The 15,712-nt window shown below is 49.2% G+C and overlaps 1 protein-coding gene across 1 annotated transcript in view; it reads right to left on the reverse strand.

Moving 5' to 3' along the window:
* Window positions 1–15,712, reverse strand: part of Crim1 (cysteine rich transmembrane BMP regulator 1) — a 177,640-nt gene that overhangs the window by 64,994 nt on the left and 96,934 nt on the right. The window contains 1 exon segment of the mRNA XM_032908896.1: window positions 5,149–5,270. Coding sequence (XP_032764787.1) covers window positions 5,149–5,270 — 122 coding nt within the window.

Below are 15,712 nucleotides of genomic sequence, written 5' to 3' on the forward strand. Positions count from 1 at the left end.
CTTCTGCGTTACATGAGCCAAACGCGCCGGCTGTGGAGTGAAGCAAGAACTGTACAGGGACTGCCCACCGAGGCTGAAAGATAAAGTAAGCCAACTGATATCAATTATTTAGCCGAGTTCATCAACCACCTATGCCGTAGGGGTGAAGCCACAAATCCCCATACAGCACGCCCTGCTTTCGTGGTGAGGCATGTAGATGCTTACATGGAAGAGACTTGATGGACAGGAGGATGGGGCTGGTTTAGCCAACCAGCTAAAGCACAGACTGGGATGGTGGCAGGTAGGAGGGTCAAGCTTAAGAGAGCTTGAGAGCCTCCAAAAGTGCAGTCTAGGAAGCTACCTTTAGGGCAAGCCTTTCTGTGTTAAAACAAAACAGATGAGCAGAACGGAGTCGCTGTTAGTAAGAACTCTAAAAGAAGTGGATAATGCAAAGGCTACTGGGTACCTCGGAAGAGCAATGTCCAATTTCTTCCTCACCTGTTGAGGGGGATTTGAACCTTAGAATGAGGAAGAGTCGGCCACACCCCTCTAGAAAGAGTGACACAGGCAGAGTGGAGAAGGAGCAGTACTGGGTGGCTCCTGTTCTGCTCAGTGCTGAGGTGTCTGTCTTTCGTGACTTTCTCTGTGTGCTTTATGTCTGGCGATGGATGCCTCTACATTCTGTAACCTCCTCTTCCACCCTCTCCCTCTCCCTGCCAAGTCACACCGACTGACAGGTGACAAAGGGAGATATTGAGGCACAGAACTTCAGAGCCAATGTGAAAATGGAGGAACCCCTCCCCGACCCCCGCCTAGTCTCGCCCAGGTCAACTCCTGCTGACCCTTTTCTTCAGCCTCTTAGTTGAGCTCAGCTTCTAACCTGCCCCTGGTCTCCTTCCACTTTGAGGTAACCTGCGTAGGAAGTCAATGGACAGGAAACACGGAGCCAAAGAGGTGACAGATGGAGGTGACTGGACAACCCCAAGAATATCCCTCCGACTGACACAATTAGACTGATGTAATTAAAAGAGCAGACGTGAAGGCTTTTCTTTTGAATGCTTAGGTCTATGCCTGGGTAGGCCGAGGAAAGGAACAATACTTACACAACTGCACAAAAGCCCCTCATGATTACTAGCTTACTAAGTCCCCGGGGGACAACGGGAGTGCATGATAAATACACACCAGAGTCTGTCAGTCAGTCAGGCAGTCAGTCAGGCAGTCAGTCAGTCAGTCAGTCAGTCAGTCCGTCTGTCTCTCTATTTCCTTACTGGAAGACATGACGAGCTTGGACTACCATCCAGACAGGATTCTTGCTGTCTTTAGTAACTGTTTTCTTAGTAACAGGCTTCTGCAGGTTGGGTTTGTAGGCTAACATCTCACGTGACGAGGAGGCTGGTTTGGGGTGCATCTTTCCTGTGAGTGACTTGACTCAGTCGAGATCCTTAGCTATTACTGTTCATTTCAACTCTGCTCTTTAATACAGCATCACAGGATGGGCGGATGTCTTGAATGATACAAAAGACAGGCGAAAAACACAAGTCGCCCTGCCTCTGGCCCCTTTCTGATGGTTTTGGTCTCTATTCCCCTTAGACTGCTCTGTTTAACCCTATGCACACAAGTGACTGACACTCTGAGGGGGGCTGAGATGTGTAAGCTTGACTGCAGCTCACTTCCCCATGCTGCACCGGGTGTCTCAACAGCCAGAGCCTAGGGACTGAGAGGCGGGCCATGCCTAAGACGACAGGTAAGATAGGACACCCTTGGAGCAGACAGGCACGTGCAGCCGTGAGGTCAGCAGGCAGCTCCTGCTGATAAAACACCCACCTGGGAGCCCAGCCCATACAGTTGTTTCTTGAAGGAGGTGGCTGGCTGTTTACCGCCCTTGTTCACCACCCAGTCATACCACTTGGTCCCGTGGTTTCTGACATCACCTCCCGAGCCTTACTCTCAGAGGAAGCTCTGCCTCAGAGAAGCTCATAGCCAACCTGTACAGCCACTCCCTTCTCCTTCTGCCAACACAGGACCAGACAAGGTTCATGGAGGAAGCTCTCCCATCTATTCCAGACTGGGAGCCCTAGAGTTCGTCTGGGACCATTTTTAAAATTGCACCTTCATGTTAATGTGTATTTTTATAAAAAGCGGTGTAAGCCCCTGGGTTAACTCAGGCCCCAGTCCTGCTGTGAAATCTCTGCCCCTGCACGCAAGGTTGGTGATGCTAACAGTCAGCCACTCTTTCCTCAACTGGGCTCTTCCTTGGATGTACGTGGGGGCTTCTCAGACCCCAAGACAGTGATGCGGGCACCTCAGGTGCGGCTGTGCACATCTGCCTTTCTGAAATTGCTTTCGCTGGACTTCGGTGGTAGCTTCAGGGGTTCTGCACCAGCGCACTGGTTTCTGTGTTTGTGCTGCTGAGATGACTGAAACGCCTGACTTATCGCTCACTGCTGCCTTCTCAACTTCCATGTGGGGAAAACAATGCGACTAGGGACTGTGTGTGGCTTTGTCCAGAAGGCCTATAGCTTCTGACTCTATATCCGTTTACATTTTAATGATGGGAAGTTTGGGGTGGCGGTGGTGGCATGATGTCTAACTCTGGCAACTACATAAACTACGGATACCCGCAAGCCCACATGCTTGTGGATACTCAGTAAATTTTCACTTTCAACTTGTGCTGACAAACCGATGACTATTCTTTTCTTGTCTAATTAATATTTAACCACTGTGTTATCAAGCCTGTTCTCAGGGTAGACCTGCTCAAGTCCTTGTGGATAGGCAAGTTACTTCTATTTTCTTCCTTCCACCTGCTTATCCTTTTCTGCTTCCTCCCTCACACACACACACACACACACACACACACACACACACACACACACACTGTGGGGAGGGGAGGAGAGAGCAAGCCTAACTTTTCTAAGTAATAATAATGGACCTTTAATTATAGTATCTGTATTACAGAATCAATTATGGCGAGCCTGTGACACAAGCAACATCTTCCTAGCACCTGGTGATAAAACACAACACATATTCACATACAAATACACGTGGATGTATGTATTTACGTACTTGTCAAAATAAGCAAGATATGGGCGAAGATAAGATTGTCCTCGAAAATATCCTATAGAACTGAACTGTAGACCTTATAGGATTACAGTTACTCTCCAGTCCTCTACACCGGAACGGCCAATATCGTAAAGACAATCTACAGGAAGACAAGAAGCACCTAACGATGACACGGCAAAGTCACGCTGAGAAGAAGGAAGCGGCCACGGGAAACACAGGACCTCCATTTTGCTGTCAGATAGTCAACCCTATTCTTAAGGTCAGGGTTCTAAAAAAAAAAGCGTCCATAAGTAAGAGCAAGCCATGAAGACTGATATCCAGGTCATGGAGAAGAAGATAAAGTCAATGTTCTGACTGACAGAAGGGCATGGTGTTTGGCTTTCTAGAATCAAGAAGCAAAGCAGGAGAATGGGAGATCTTCCTTATCCAGAGAACTGAAGCAAATACCTCACCGCGGCCGTTCTTTCCAGAAGACGAAAGGACATCAGACCCAAGTGTAGGAGAGTGAAACAATGGCTGCTCCCATGGAGTGACCCCTCTGCCGGCCCGAGGGCTAACAGTCACTTCTCAAGGGCTAGAAGATGGTTGTCAATCGGATCACTAAGTCAGGAAAACCTGGGGGCCCTCTGAGACACAGAACGAGGGGCACACAACAGCAGTGCAAGGAAGAACACACGTGAGATGCTGCAAGCCCTGGGCTGAGGAGCCATGATTCCTGCCTCAAGTGGTACAAGAATTACGGCACGAGTTAGGCATTCGTCGAAAACGGTGAAAGCTAAGCATTCGCAGAATATCACCTGCAATAAGTCACACCCGTAGCAGTGCCAGAGGAAAAGGTCTGCTTGTCCACTGGCTGCTGTTTACCAGACAGAACCACTGACCGGGTGGTCACAGGACTGATGGGACGCACTTCAAAGCGATTTAAGCACACGGAACTTCCCCCACGCCTTCCCTTGCAGGCTTCTATTTATAAAATCAGCGTATCAGGATGCTTACTCTAGCTTTACTGTCCCCATTCTCCACCACCAACATCCCGAGTAGTGTTCGTTGAGTGTGGGCAGAATAATAAAGACTATTTATACTCAATGCAGAGTTACTAGTACTCGGTTCATCCTGGAGTCGTAGAACTGAGGTCCTTGGAAATGCGAGCCTTCCCCAGCCACGCAGCGAGACAGGGAATCGTTACCTGACTTTGTTGGGTCTGAGGTTACTCTTAACCGGCAAGCTACACTACCTGTGCTTCCTCAGGGCAAACCAAAGCGACACAACCCATGACCATGTGGCTGGAAAATACAAGGTCACAAGTCAAACGGAATTCGACTTTAGCAAGAGCTCGTTGTGGAGGTGGGACCCGAGAGCAGGAAGACCTTCCTAAGCCTGCATTCTCATAGGCAGCACTAACTGCCAGTCTCTCTGTGTGTAATGCATTTTGTTATACTTGCTTTACTCTGGGCCTACTTTCATCCAGGCATAGACAGTGGCTGTGGGCTACACAATTATTTTGTTGTTTTTTTTTCCTACAGAGAAGCATGCTTCACGTTTTCTCCTCTCCCAACACCTAGATGCTTATCAATAAGCATCGAGTTGCCCCATACCAAGTTGTCTTGAGAAGGGTGAAGGCCAGAGGCAGATTCTGTTGCAGGAATCTTCTCTAAGGCCAGGCCTAACGCTGGCCAATATGATCCCAAACGCTGACCAAAGATGTTCTCTACCACAGAGCAAGGAAGAACGAGGTCTCTTCTATTTCAAATCATGCTAGCTCCCATGAGATTATCTTCCGTCAGCAATGGGGACAGGGCATTGGATGACACAGAAAGTATGCAATAGGCTCTATGACCCCCTTTCCCTGCAATTCCCAAACTGCACTTTGGACAGCTCGCATCACATAATTTGCTACGGAGTCTCTGAGGCTCCCTGTGACAGTATGGTGGTTCCCTCCCTATCCTTCATAGCTGTGCAAGCGACTAAGCAAAACTCCTTTCTGAGGGACCTTCAGCAGGTCCCTAAGTAGGCACCCTGCCCTAACTGGCGGAAATCGCTAGGTTGACCCTCCCTCCTCCTCCTGCTTTCCAATGTACACTCTCTGAGAACAAGAGAAACCCCACGTACCATTAACACATTCAAAGACATCACAGCACTTTCCAGGAGTCCCATCTCCACGAGAGACTATTCGGGGAGTAGATCCCACCTCACAAACGGGAAAACCACATAAGCCAGAGAGACACTCGCATCTGTAACCAAAGAAAAGGGAAGGAAAACCCCATGAATAAGTAACAACACAGAAGTCGGGAGACCCCCAAACAAAGTGGCAAGCGCCTAGTCTACGCAGTACAACCTGGTTACTTGGCACAATAGAGGGCTGTGCTTGTAACTCTCCAAATGACCACGGCTCATGTCACAACCCACTTTAGCTTTGCCCAGTTTGGAAAATACATTTCACCTCATTTCTTAGTTAACCAGGTGGGTACTCATTGTAACATCTTCTGATGACGTAAGGTCATCTCCATACACACAGGTCAGGCTGCGGGTCAGAGATGCTCACAATTCAGTGAGTGTTCACTCCATTCAGTAACCCCAGGCCGCAGCAACCTTGTTTCTAGTGATGGGCAGGCATTTTCTAGAGGGTTTTTATCAACCCCCCTCCCCCAATTAAGTTATTGGCTTTCTAGTGACCTTAATTTACGTTTTTGGGCCAAAGACCGAAGTCTTCTTTATACACAGGAGGACGTAGGGTTTAAGTAAATGGACTTTGGGACAGCTGTCTTGGAAGGAGAGTTTTATTTCTTGAGTTCTAAGCTACCCCGTGTACATGTATCTCTGTATGCAGGGATGAGGTATTTCGTGAACAATAAGCTCTGGTCACTCCTGACTTTAATTCTGCTGTGAAATCTGTCTAAACCTAGGAGCCGATGAATAGAGTTAAGTGAAGAAATCAAGGAAGGGACCGAAGCGGCTTCTCACGTAACAGAATAAGAGACAGATGCTCAGGCAGCCGGGACCCAGCACACAGACAGTGAGAAATAGCCACTAGCCTCTGGTCCTGGGACTCCACTGGGAACGAGTATGGGTCAAATGGTAGACAGAATGACGGAGTGAGAGGCCAGGTTGAAAGGAGTGAATAGGGGTGTCCTGAAGAGTGAGATGGAGGAAGGAAATGTGTGGGTTTCTATGTACAGTGTGTGTGTGTGTGTGTGTGTGTGTGTGTGTTATGATCAGGGGAGGGGGCACTCACATCAGGGAAGAATTACTAATAGATCCTTTAATTTTGGTTTTTTTTTTCCCCTTTCCTGTTTGAGTGATTGGTTCGTCTGCCTGTTGTTTGAACAAATTAAAATATGCTTACAGTCCTCAACTATCTCAATAGTCAGGCCCAGAGTTTCAACATTTACAGTTGGCCCTAAAACTGAAAGGAAAACAGAGTTAAAGCTTCCATCAAAGACCATTAAACGCCACAGGATACACAGGTGCCCTGTGGGAGGTGGACATAGATGAATGCAGCAGCAACCCCTGTGAATTTCTGGGTGTGTGTGTGTGTGTGCGTGCACGCGCGCTGAGCTGTCCTCAGAGGATCAGTAGGACACACTGCGGTCCTGCCTTCCTCCTCGGAGCCTCAGGCTATGTTTGTATCTGTCAGCCTGGATTCACAGCCTGGCATAACTACTCTGTGAGAGGCTTCACCCAGCAGATCACAGAAACAGATGCGAAGACCCACAGCCAAGCATGAGACCGAACTTGGAAGTCTTGTGGAAGAGTTGGGGAACCCAGAGGGGATAGGGACTCCCCTGCACATGTGCAGATGTATGTGGGTCCCCCAACAACTGGAGCAAGGGCTGTCCCTGAATCTGTTGCCTCTCTGTAGGTCTTGTTTCCCTAACTGGGCTGCCTTGTCTGACCTCAATGGGAGAGGATGCGCCCAGTCCTGCAGTGACCTGAGGTGCCATGGGCCCAGGGGGGGTACCTCCTCCTTCTCAGAGGTGAAGGGGAAGGTAGGGGGGAGGGGAATGTGACTGGGGGGACTTGGAAAAGGGTGGGCTGCTTCGAGAGATCGGGATATAAAGTGAATGAATTAATTAATGAAAAGAAAAAGCCACAGGAGAGGTGTGAGTGAGACGCTGTCCCCTCCACTTCTCTTTGGGTTCCTCAGTGACGGTGAGAGTCCTGGGAGAACAGGGATGAAAACCTCATTAAGGTTTTACTGTAATCCTATTTCTGTCTGCAATTTAAGACAAATGCTTGCTTGTTTTACGTGTGGAGTTCTGTATTCCTGCAGCAAAAACTACCTCCTAGAACTGAGTACAATAAACTGGCCTTTTAGCATAGAGAATGGTAATTCCGCAGTCCTTCATGCTCAAGTGCTTAAGCACACAGTCATATTGCTGTGATCATAGTTGGGCATATGGCTTCCATGACTGCAACTGACACTCTGTACAACTTAAATTCTTCATACGGAGGGGCCACACCTGGGGCCTAGTATCTAGGTGCAGTTACAACTGACAGCATCCTACAAGAGGAGCTGTTTCTGCCACGCCTTCTAGATTCACACTCCGCCCGGTGATGTGTTGCAGGCGGTCATCCCTAAACACCAAAGAGAGCACACGTGTGCCCAAGAAGTACTTCTTCAGTGTTGTTCTCCAACGCTTTAGCACTCTTTCTGCGTACTGCTGGGCTGGACCCTCTGCTGGACTGTGGGAAGTCGAGTCACACGGACGATCATTACTAACCTTGCCCTAGCCCTACCACATCTCCCAATGTCCACGGGCCCCTGTGATTAGCCTTGGAGACCCACAAAAGCACCACGTAAATGAGCTAAAATTACCCAAAAAATGCTTAGTAACTCACTTGGAAAAGGAAGGCCCTTCTCTGAAAAATCTCTACTGAGATTAAATGGTTGATTGTTTGAAAGTTGGGGTGTTCTTGGCTCCTGTCCTCTTACCCACCCTCAGACTCCAGCACATGCTTCCTACCTTGTCGTCCTTTGACCTCTGACAGAGTTCTCTGAACCTAAAATTAGCACTTTACAAAAATGAATGGACTGAGGAAGGACCCAGGAAAGGCAAACATCTGGACTCAGACCTGAAACATCCTGCACACCTGTCAGGCTTAGATCTTGCAAAAATGCCTGCCCCCCCTTTCTTTTTTCAGATTGAAAATGACCCACTAGTAAATTCACACAGTTGAACACCATCCACAGGAATCATGTGCTCACAGGTCCTCCTCAGTCATTCAGGTAGCCATTAATATAACCCCCCGCCCCGGTCTGCCCAGGCCATACAGATGTATGTATTCCCACTCTCTGGGCTTTCCTCGTGAAGAAGCAAGACTTTTCTTCGAGTCCCTCGGAGGAAGCGCTGAGGCATGCCGGACTGTACTTGGCCCTCACCGCCTCCTTCGCTTTCATTTCTTTAACCTTCCCTTCCCTCCTACCCCATTCCTGAGTAAAAGCAAGCAAGGCAAAAGAGAAAACAGATGGATTAAGAAACTAACATGAGACAGATGCTTAGAGCGGCTGATGTCATCACTCATCCCTCCCCACAGTTTCCTGTGCTGCCTCCCTTTGCTCCAGCCAGGCCACACCCAGCCTACGGCTTTCGTTCCTGCTCACCCCCACCTCCTTCCATTTATCAGTGTCTCAGAGTAGCACTCATCACCCTGAAGCCCACAGACCTCTTCCTTCCACTTCGCTCTCCCAGCACTTTCCTTCCCTTTCCTTTGCTAAGCTCCCTCTCTGCCCCAGGCCGACTGACTCTTGCTTTACTGTTTCTGCCACGCCCCCCAACTGCCTCCAGTGTCCTGTGTCTGGCCCATGGGCCCAGCTGTTTGCTCTTCAGACATCAGCTCCTCTGAACACCGGTGCACACTGGTTTCGAACCCTGCTCACCCTCTGCTTTGGTCACGTGCTCCTTTGGTGTATATAGTTAGTGTACAAAATGGGACGTAACTGGAAACGAAGGAAGGATGGATGATATTAAACAAATCAGATAAGACAGCAGGGGAAATACAGGCAGAGACCCTAGACGGTCAAATCAACCAGTCCCCTCCGGAAGGGGCAACCTGAGGAGACTTTGAGCACATGCCTCATCCCTGTGGGACGAAAGTCACACACACAGCACCCACCCTGCTGAAGTACAGAATCCTACATGTTGGTTTTTCTATTTGCAAAGTTGTGCAAATATGGCAGGTACCCACTCCTTCACCCCAAGCAAAAACACTGCAGCCTGTCCCCCGTTTCTCCTTCCTCCGGCCCCGGCACTACAAATCTAAGACATGCCTCTGCTTGCTGTCCTAATTTTTGGAGTTCCTATAAATGAGATCATAAAATGAGAGAGTTAAGGATTTTTTTTTCTTTTTAAATTTCAAAGAAGTGGTCTTCTGTATAGGTAATTTGTCAGTGGAGGGGGAAGGGGAGGGGGCAGGGGAGGTAATAGCCGATGCTACCCTTGATATTAAGATGCTGATCAATCAAAACGCCACGCCAATACGTTTCTGCACAGTGTAATCACGGCTGCAGTCGGGTGGGGCTTGGTTAAGAGGGGTTACCCTCCTTTTCCTGGAGTAATGGATTCAGTTTAGTGGGTACCTGAGTGTAATGGTGAAGAGCCCTTAGGAATCAAATAAACCCCTAGAGGGCACTCACTTCCTAAGAAGGCTCACGTCCCAGGCGGTGCAGAAGCTTCCAGACAGCTTACTGCGTGTTCATAGGCTTGGCCTCTAGCCTCTTCTGGCTTCCACACACTATTGATGCTCTCATGTTCCCACTGTAGCACCGATGGCAATCCACCATCCACTGAATGCAAGAGTCAGCCCCAACACATGGTTCGGGGCCCACCAATCCCTGCCTCTCCTTTTGTCCCTACCGGGGACACACAGCCCTTAGGACCACATACCGGAAAGGATCTCTTCAAGATTGAACTTTCCTCCTCTGACATTTAACAATACACAGACAGGGTACCTGACTCTCGGGTGGTACCTGCTTATGTTAGTAAATCAAAATCATATCGATTCTCTTGTCAGTTACTCCAGTGAAAGAAAGGCTGTCTTCCAGAAGAAGAAAATGAACAACAGATCCAACAAAATCCAACAAAAATCTGGAGCCCACCCTGGCTGTTAAGTTAGAGCTTGGGGCCTGCATTGGTTTTGTTGTTGTTGTTTATTTGTTTGTTTGTTTGAATATTCTTACATTAATTTGCGCGTGTGTGTCTGTGTGTCTGTGTGTGTGTGTGTGTGTGTGTGTATTCATGCGGGTTCTGGCGATCTGAAAGCCCGTCACTAGATCAGTGTGTGTGTGTGTGTGTGTGTGTGTGTGTGTGTGTGTGTGTATTCATGTGGGTTCTGGCGATATGAATGCCCGTCACTAGATCAGTGGGAAGCACCTTTATCTGCTGTGCCATCTTCCTGGCCCTGTATTGTTTTATGCACTGGGGATGGGGAGCTCAGAGGTGCAGGGTTTTTAGGCCCCACTGTGAAAGCAAGACAATGGAATCTGCCTACAACGCAGGTTCCGGGGTATTGGAGTTGAGGCCGGACAGAGGAGGAACTGCCTCCATGAGTGCTCCAGGCACACCATCACCTGGGGCCCTGTGCCTCTGTGTGCAGGGCTGGGTCACGACGCATTACTTCTCCTTCTCACTTGAGGAATACCAAGCACCAGCTGTCCTTAACGTGTTCATGGCAGGGACAGAGCTGTTAGTGTGCCCTCTCCATCACATACAAAGGCTCCTTCTGCCCTGAATGGCGTCTCTCAGGAGTGAGGAAAAAGGGAGGAACTTACTCCCTCGTCACCCACCTGAACCATGTGAGGCCATCAGCAGCCCACTCCACCTCTCAGGAGGTTGGTTTGGTGACCATGCTCAGAAGCAGCTTTCCTCTAACTTTGAAATCCCATGAGTCTGCTACCACTCTTACGACCCCTTCTGTGCTGCCTCCTGACCTTTTCTGTTGTGACTGTTGACAGACACCCAGTTCCCAAAGCACAGCACACCAGCGTCCGCTTGCTTCTCTTTCTTGCTGTCCGTCAGTCCCAACCTTCAGACCGGGGTGAGTCAGTATGTTCCCCGACCTCAACTTCTCCACAATTTCTGCTTTTCTTGGAGTGTGATGGCTGCGTACTTACATGTATTTTTTCTATGTTTCAGGTATCATGGAGCAGGTCTGAGGCCAGTTTTGAAAAACTATACTGCAAAAAAACCAATGCTTGTCTGTCTGCTTACCAGAATGAAGAGAGGAACTTTAAAGGACACTAAACAAGGGGGATGTTACCATTGCAGCTGGGGGAAGAGGGGATCTTCTTCCACCCCCACAGGCCTCTCTGCAAAGCACAGGCTGCCTCAGAAACGTGCCTTGTGGTGGGCACTGGCACAGCAGCATCAAATATTGTTCTAACATCCTTCCGCTATAACATCTCCCCAGGGCAAGACACTAAGAAACTGCCACTGGAGTCCTATCTTTCCCAGCGCAGATATCTCTGCCCACATCCTACAGGAAAAACACGTCCACATCGGGCAGTATTCTACAAAAGAGTCCGCCAAATGTTGGCTTCATTCCACATCAGAAGAGAGTGCCTGAGCCTTGCAAGCAGGAGAGGCGTCCCTGCCTGTGACCAAAGGCAGGGATGGTTCCCTCGGTCAGGGGAAGCATCTGAATCCTTTGCTTCTTAACTGCAGCACGAAGGCCGCAGAGGCTGTTAATGAAATGGCTTGTCAAGAACGGAAATGATGGCGCATAAAACTGAATCCCGCTCTATAAAAAGCTGCTTCGTCCTTAATGAAATTTGATGCTATATCGGTCTACGGCTCTGCATCCTTACCTCTTTCCAGGAATGTGTACATTTAAAACAGGACCGCAAATAAAACATCCCAAAGAGGGAGGCTTGACACCGAACGGGCCAACTACCACTTTGGAAAATAGTATAGGTCCCTATGGGAGATCCTTAGGCTTGGACTTCCCTCGTGTCTCTCCCTAGGAGATTTACCACTCCCTGGAGGACTACTGACCCTACTTCACCCTCCTCCAGCTAATCCCCCTATGAGCTCCCTCCATCTTTAACATCAGTCACAGCCAGCCACAGAGGATCTCTCACTGCTGCTGCCGGCCAGTGGTCCTTGCCCAGTGCAGGGAGCTGCTCCCAGCCTAACAGGTGACCGCACATTTCTTATGACTTTGACCTCAGAGACAGAGGAAAGTAACTCAGTTTTCCTGTGGCTGTTTGTATGCTTTTCTTGTTCTGCTGGGAGGAAGAACGAGGTGGCTGTGTTCTCTTCTCGAGCAGGAAAGACATAAACCCAAGACAATTAAGAAACGAGGACAGTCACCGTGGTCTCTCTCTTCCTGCCTTTCTCAAGAGACAATTGCGACTTCCTTCTCAAAGATGCCAGGAGCCTAGGAAGCAGAAGGTGTGAAGCCGAAAAAGAGGCACGCACAGTGGGAAAAATAAGGGCTTTAAGGGGGCACGGTTATCCTAGGACAGAGCAATGGTGATTTCTATAAATCACCTGTCTGACGTGACTGGCTAACAAAATGCTGGCCCAGGCTTGCAGAGGCTGCGATCGTGGCAGCAGCCAGACCAGAGGTCCATCAAGAGCTCAAAGTATTCCTTGGCACTTGTTGAAAACGTTAGGGTGGGGACACCACAGGCATTCCCGACCACCTTGTCCAGTTCAGATGTCAGACACTGAGAGTCCTCTCCTCCACTTCCTTAGGTCTGAGGGAAGTCACTAGTACAGCTTGTTATTGGCTGGCAGGAAGGGAGGAGGGATGCCCAGAGGACCAGTCAAGGTAAGGAAGACAGAAGAGAAGGTAGCACATCACAGCTTGAAAGGAGGGATAGACACGAATGTAAGATTTTTATGAAACATTATTTTCTTTAATGTGTGTGTGTGTCCTAGTGTATGTCTGTGCACCTAACACGTGCAAGCAGGAGCTCACTGATGTCAGCAGAGGCCTCGCATCCTCTGGAAGTGGAGTCACACACGGTTTTGAGCTACCACATGGGTGTTAGGACCCTCGGTGCTACCACCTAGATCCTTTGCAAGAACGGCAAGCATTCTCACGAGTCGAGCCATTTCTCTGGCTTCGTGAACAAGTCTTAATACAGCCATGTAAGGTGTTCTCATTTCAGAGAACTACCACCACCAACTGCATTAGAAACAGGTGCCCTGGAGCACAGGCTTGTTTACAAATGTCTAAACGGCTTGTCTATTTACTGAGAATACACACGCAGCAGACGTGAGGCTGGTCAGACACTGGGGATGCTCGGGAAGCCTTCGGTTAGGGAAGCCCTAGATATGACAGCATCAAGGGGCGTAGGCTGTTGAGCTGTCGAACACCTGCCCCGGAACATGAGAACAAGCACCGGCTGAGGACATCTGGACAAGTCTTCTGCGTGAAAACCTAAGCCTGACTTGCACTGCTGGGGCTGCACAGATGGCTTTAGGCATCCAGAGTCATCCGGCACAGACTGGTGCAGAAGCAGATGACTTTAGACATCTAGTTGGATGCCCGTGGACAGTCAACTCCAGGCCTCTTATCCTTGTCATTAGCGTTAAGTGGCTGACTGTATAGGCTCTCGTCCTCTGGGGAACATACCTCTGCCAAAGTACTGATCTGACGCCAGGGGCACTCATCTCCTATGCTAACCTTCCTTTCAACTCAAGCCCAGGAGCCAATCTGGGCTTCAACAAAAGTAAAACACATCATGCACATCTTTTACCCCACGCCTGGCTCCCTTTTAAAGGCATCCTTCTGTCCACAGCGAGATTGGGAACCCCACGCTCACCTGGGAGGGAAGTCAGCAGTCTCTAACCACTGCTCCCTCCCATGCCTTTCTGTAGCTCCAATTCCTACCCAAGACACAGAGGCTTCTAGAACAGACACTGACACAAGACAGTGTCGCCTCTGAGTTGTGGCTACTGAGGAACAAGGCGACCTTGGGAGCTTGGGCAAGTTATGTAATCTCAACGGACCCGCATGGAAATCGAGGTGGCTAAGGTTTCCATATGTCATATGACCGCTGTGTGGATTAAATGAACTGACACACGAGAAATGTCTAGCTCAGTGGTGGGAACACGAAAGTACTCAACACCTGCCATCCCTTTTATATAATTTAGGAGGCTTTAGGATGAGTAGATGATACAATTTCAACATTTTGACTTCACACGGTCCTTCAAGATCCAGGGTCTGGCTCCCAACCTGTCCCACTTAGATCCTCACTCCATCAGCAGAGTCTTTGAAGTCTCAGACCCCACTTACAGATGACAACAGGCCATCTTCCCAGCTCTACGCACTCAGGCTGTGATACTGTCCACTTAAAGATTTTAAACGAGATCCTCCCAAGTCTGGGCCCCATCCTGGCAGTGGGCTGTCTTTAAATGAGCCCCCTTCCCTCGGTGTTTAAGAGGAACCCACCAACCCAAGGCTGATCTTTCTAATATCTTTACATTTCCTGACTCTTTCCCCTCGTCCTGCATCTGGCCTCACAATGGTACTTCACAGTCAGATCGACCATGGACCGCAAGCCTGGAAGTCAGTCAAGTCCCGGGAACAGAGCAGGCAGCTCGGGAAGGCTTGTCCCAAGAGGCACCACTCTCATCCTGTGCAGAGACAATCACTTGCTCACAAGCGGCCTGTCTTTTCGGCAAAGCACGCCAGTTTAGTGATGCTGGCAGTTACTATAAACATGCCAAAGGGAGTAATCTCAGGAAAAGAAACATGGCATGGGGTGAAGTGAGTCCCAGGGATGCCACCTGCAGACTGGGACTCCACCTAGTGACGTCCCCTGTGCCAAAGGCTGCTGGGAAGAGCACGTTCCTCGAAGAAGCCAGTCCATCTGTGACCCCTTGTGGGAAGCAGACCTCCATGTATCCCCCACGGACCCACCTACTTGACGATGTGCTGGAGGCACGGTGGCGAATGGCCGATGATGTGTGGCAGGTGGGAGGGGGGAGGCTGTAAGAAGTCACAGATTGAGTTGCGTGGGCATGGAAGGAAGACGTTCTAGGTGTGGAGGATCCCACGAAAGCAAGGAGCAATCTACTTTGCCAATTTTGGAGCAAAGGATTCAGGCTACCACAGGCATAGCATGGTAAGACAAGGACAGGGCAATGCTATCAAGGAATTGGTAGTTGGTACGGTGGAGAGGCAGGCTAAGGCTGGCTAACGTGGGATCTATTCTAAAAAGCATCGTTTCTTTTAAGAGGAAAGGAAAGGAAATCTTAAACAAGCGACGCAGTCTTGCTATGGGGTGGTTATCTGGAGGGGAGGGGTCCATTCCATCTCTCTTGAGTCATCAAGATAGATGAGATTAATACAAATATTTTCAGCTGCAAGACACGTTTAAAAATTGAAAGGCGGAAAAAAAATCAGTGACTCTAATAGCCTAGAATGCCCTTTTGTCTTTCTCCATCCCATGAACTCTGACTCATTCTGAAAGACTCAGCTCAGAAGTCAAGTCTGCTTTCCAAACAGAATTTGCATCTCCTTGCCCCATAAGCTTTTTGTTATTTTGCACATTTCAGCCTCTAAGACCTGTGACACTTAAAATCACGGCGATTTAACTCATGTCTGCCTTTGCCTAAATCAAAGGCTCCTTGACATCATGGACAATTCACCCCTTCCAGGTACACGGCGGGCATTCTGTATATTTGTTTCCTGAACGAGTCAAAACTGCAGGGTTTGGAAG

The sequence above is a fragment of the Rattus rattus genome, chromosome 7 (assembly GCF_011064425.1).
Source record: "Rattus rattus isolate New Zealand chromosome 7, Rrattus_CSIRO_v1, whole genome shotgun sequence".
Classification (NCBI taxonomy): domain Eukaryota; kingdom Metazoa; phylum Chordata; class Mammalia; order Rodentia; family Muridae; genus Rattus; species Rattus rattus.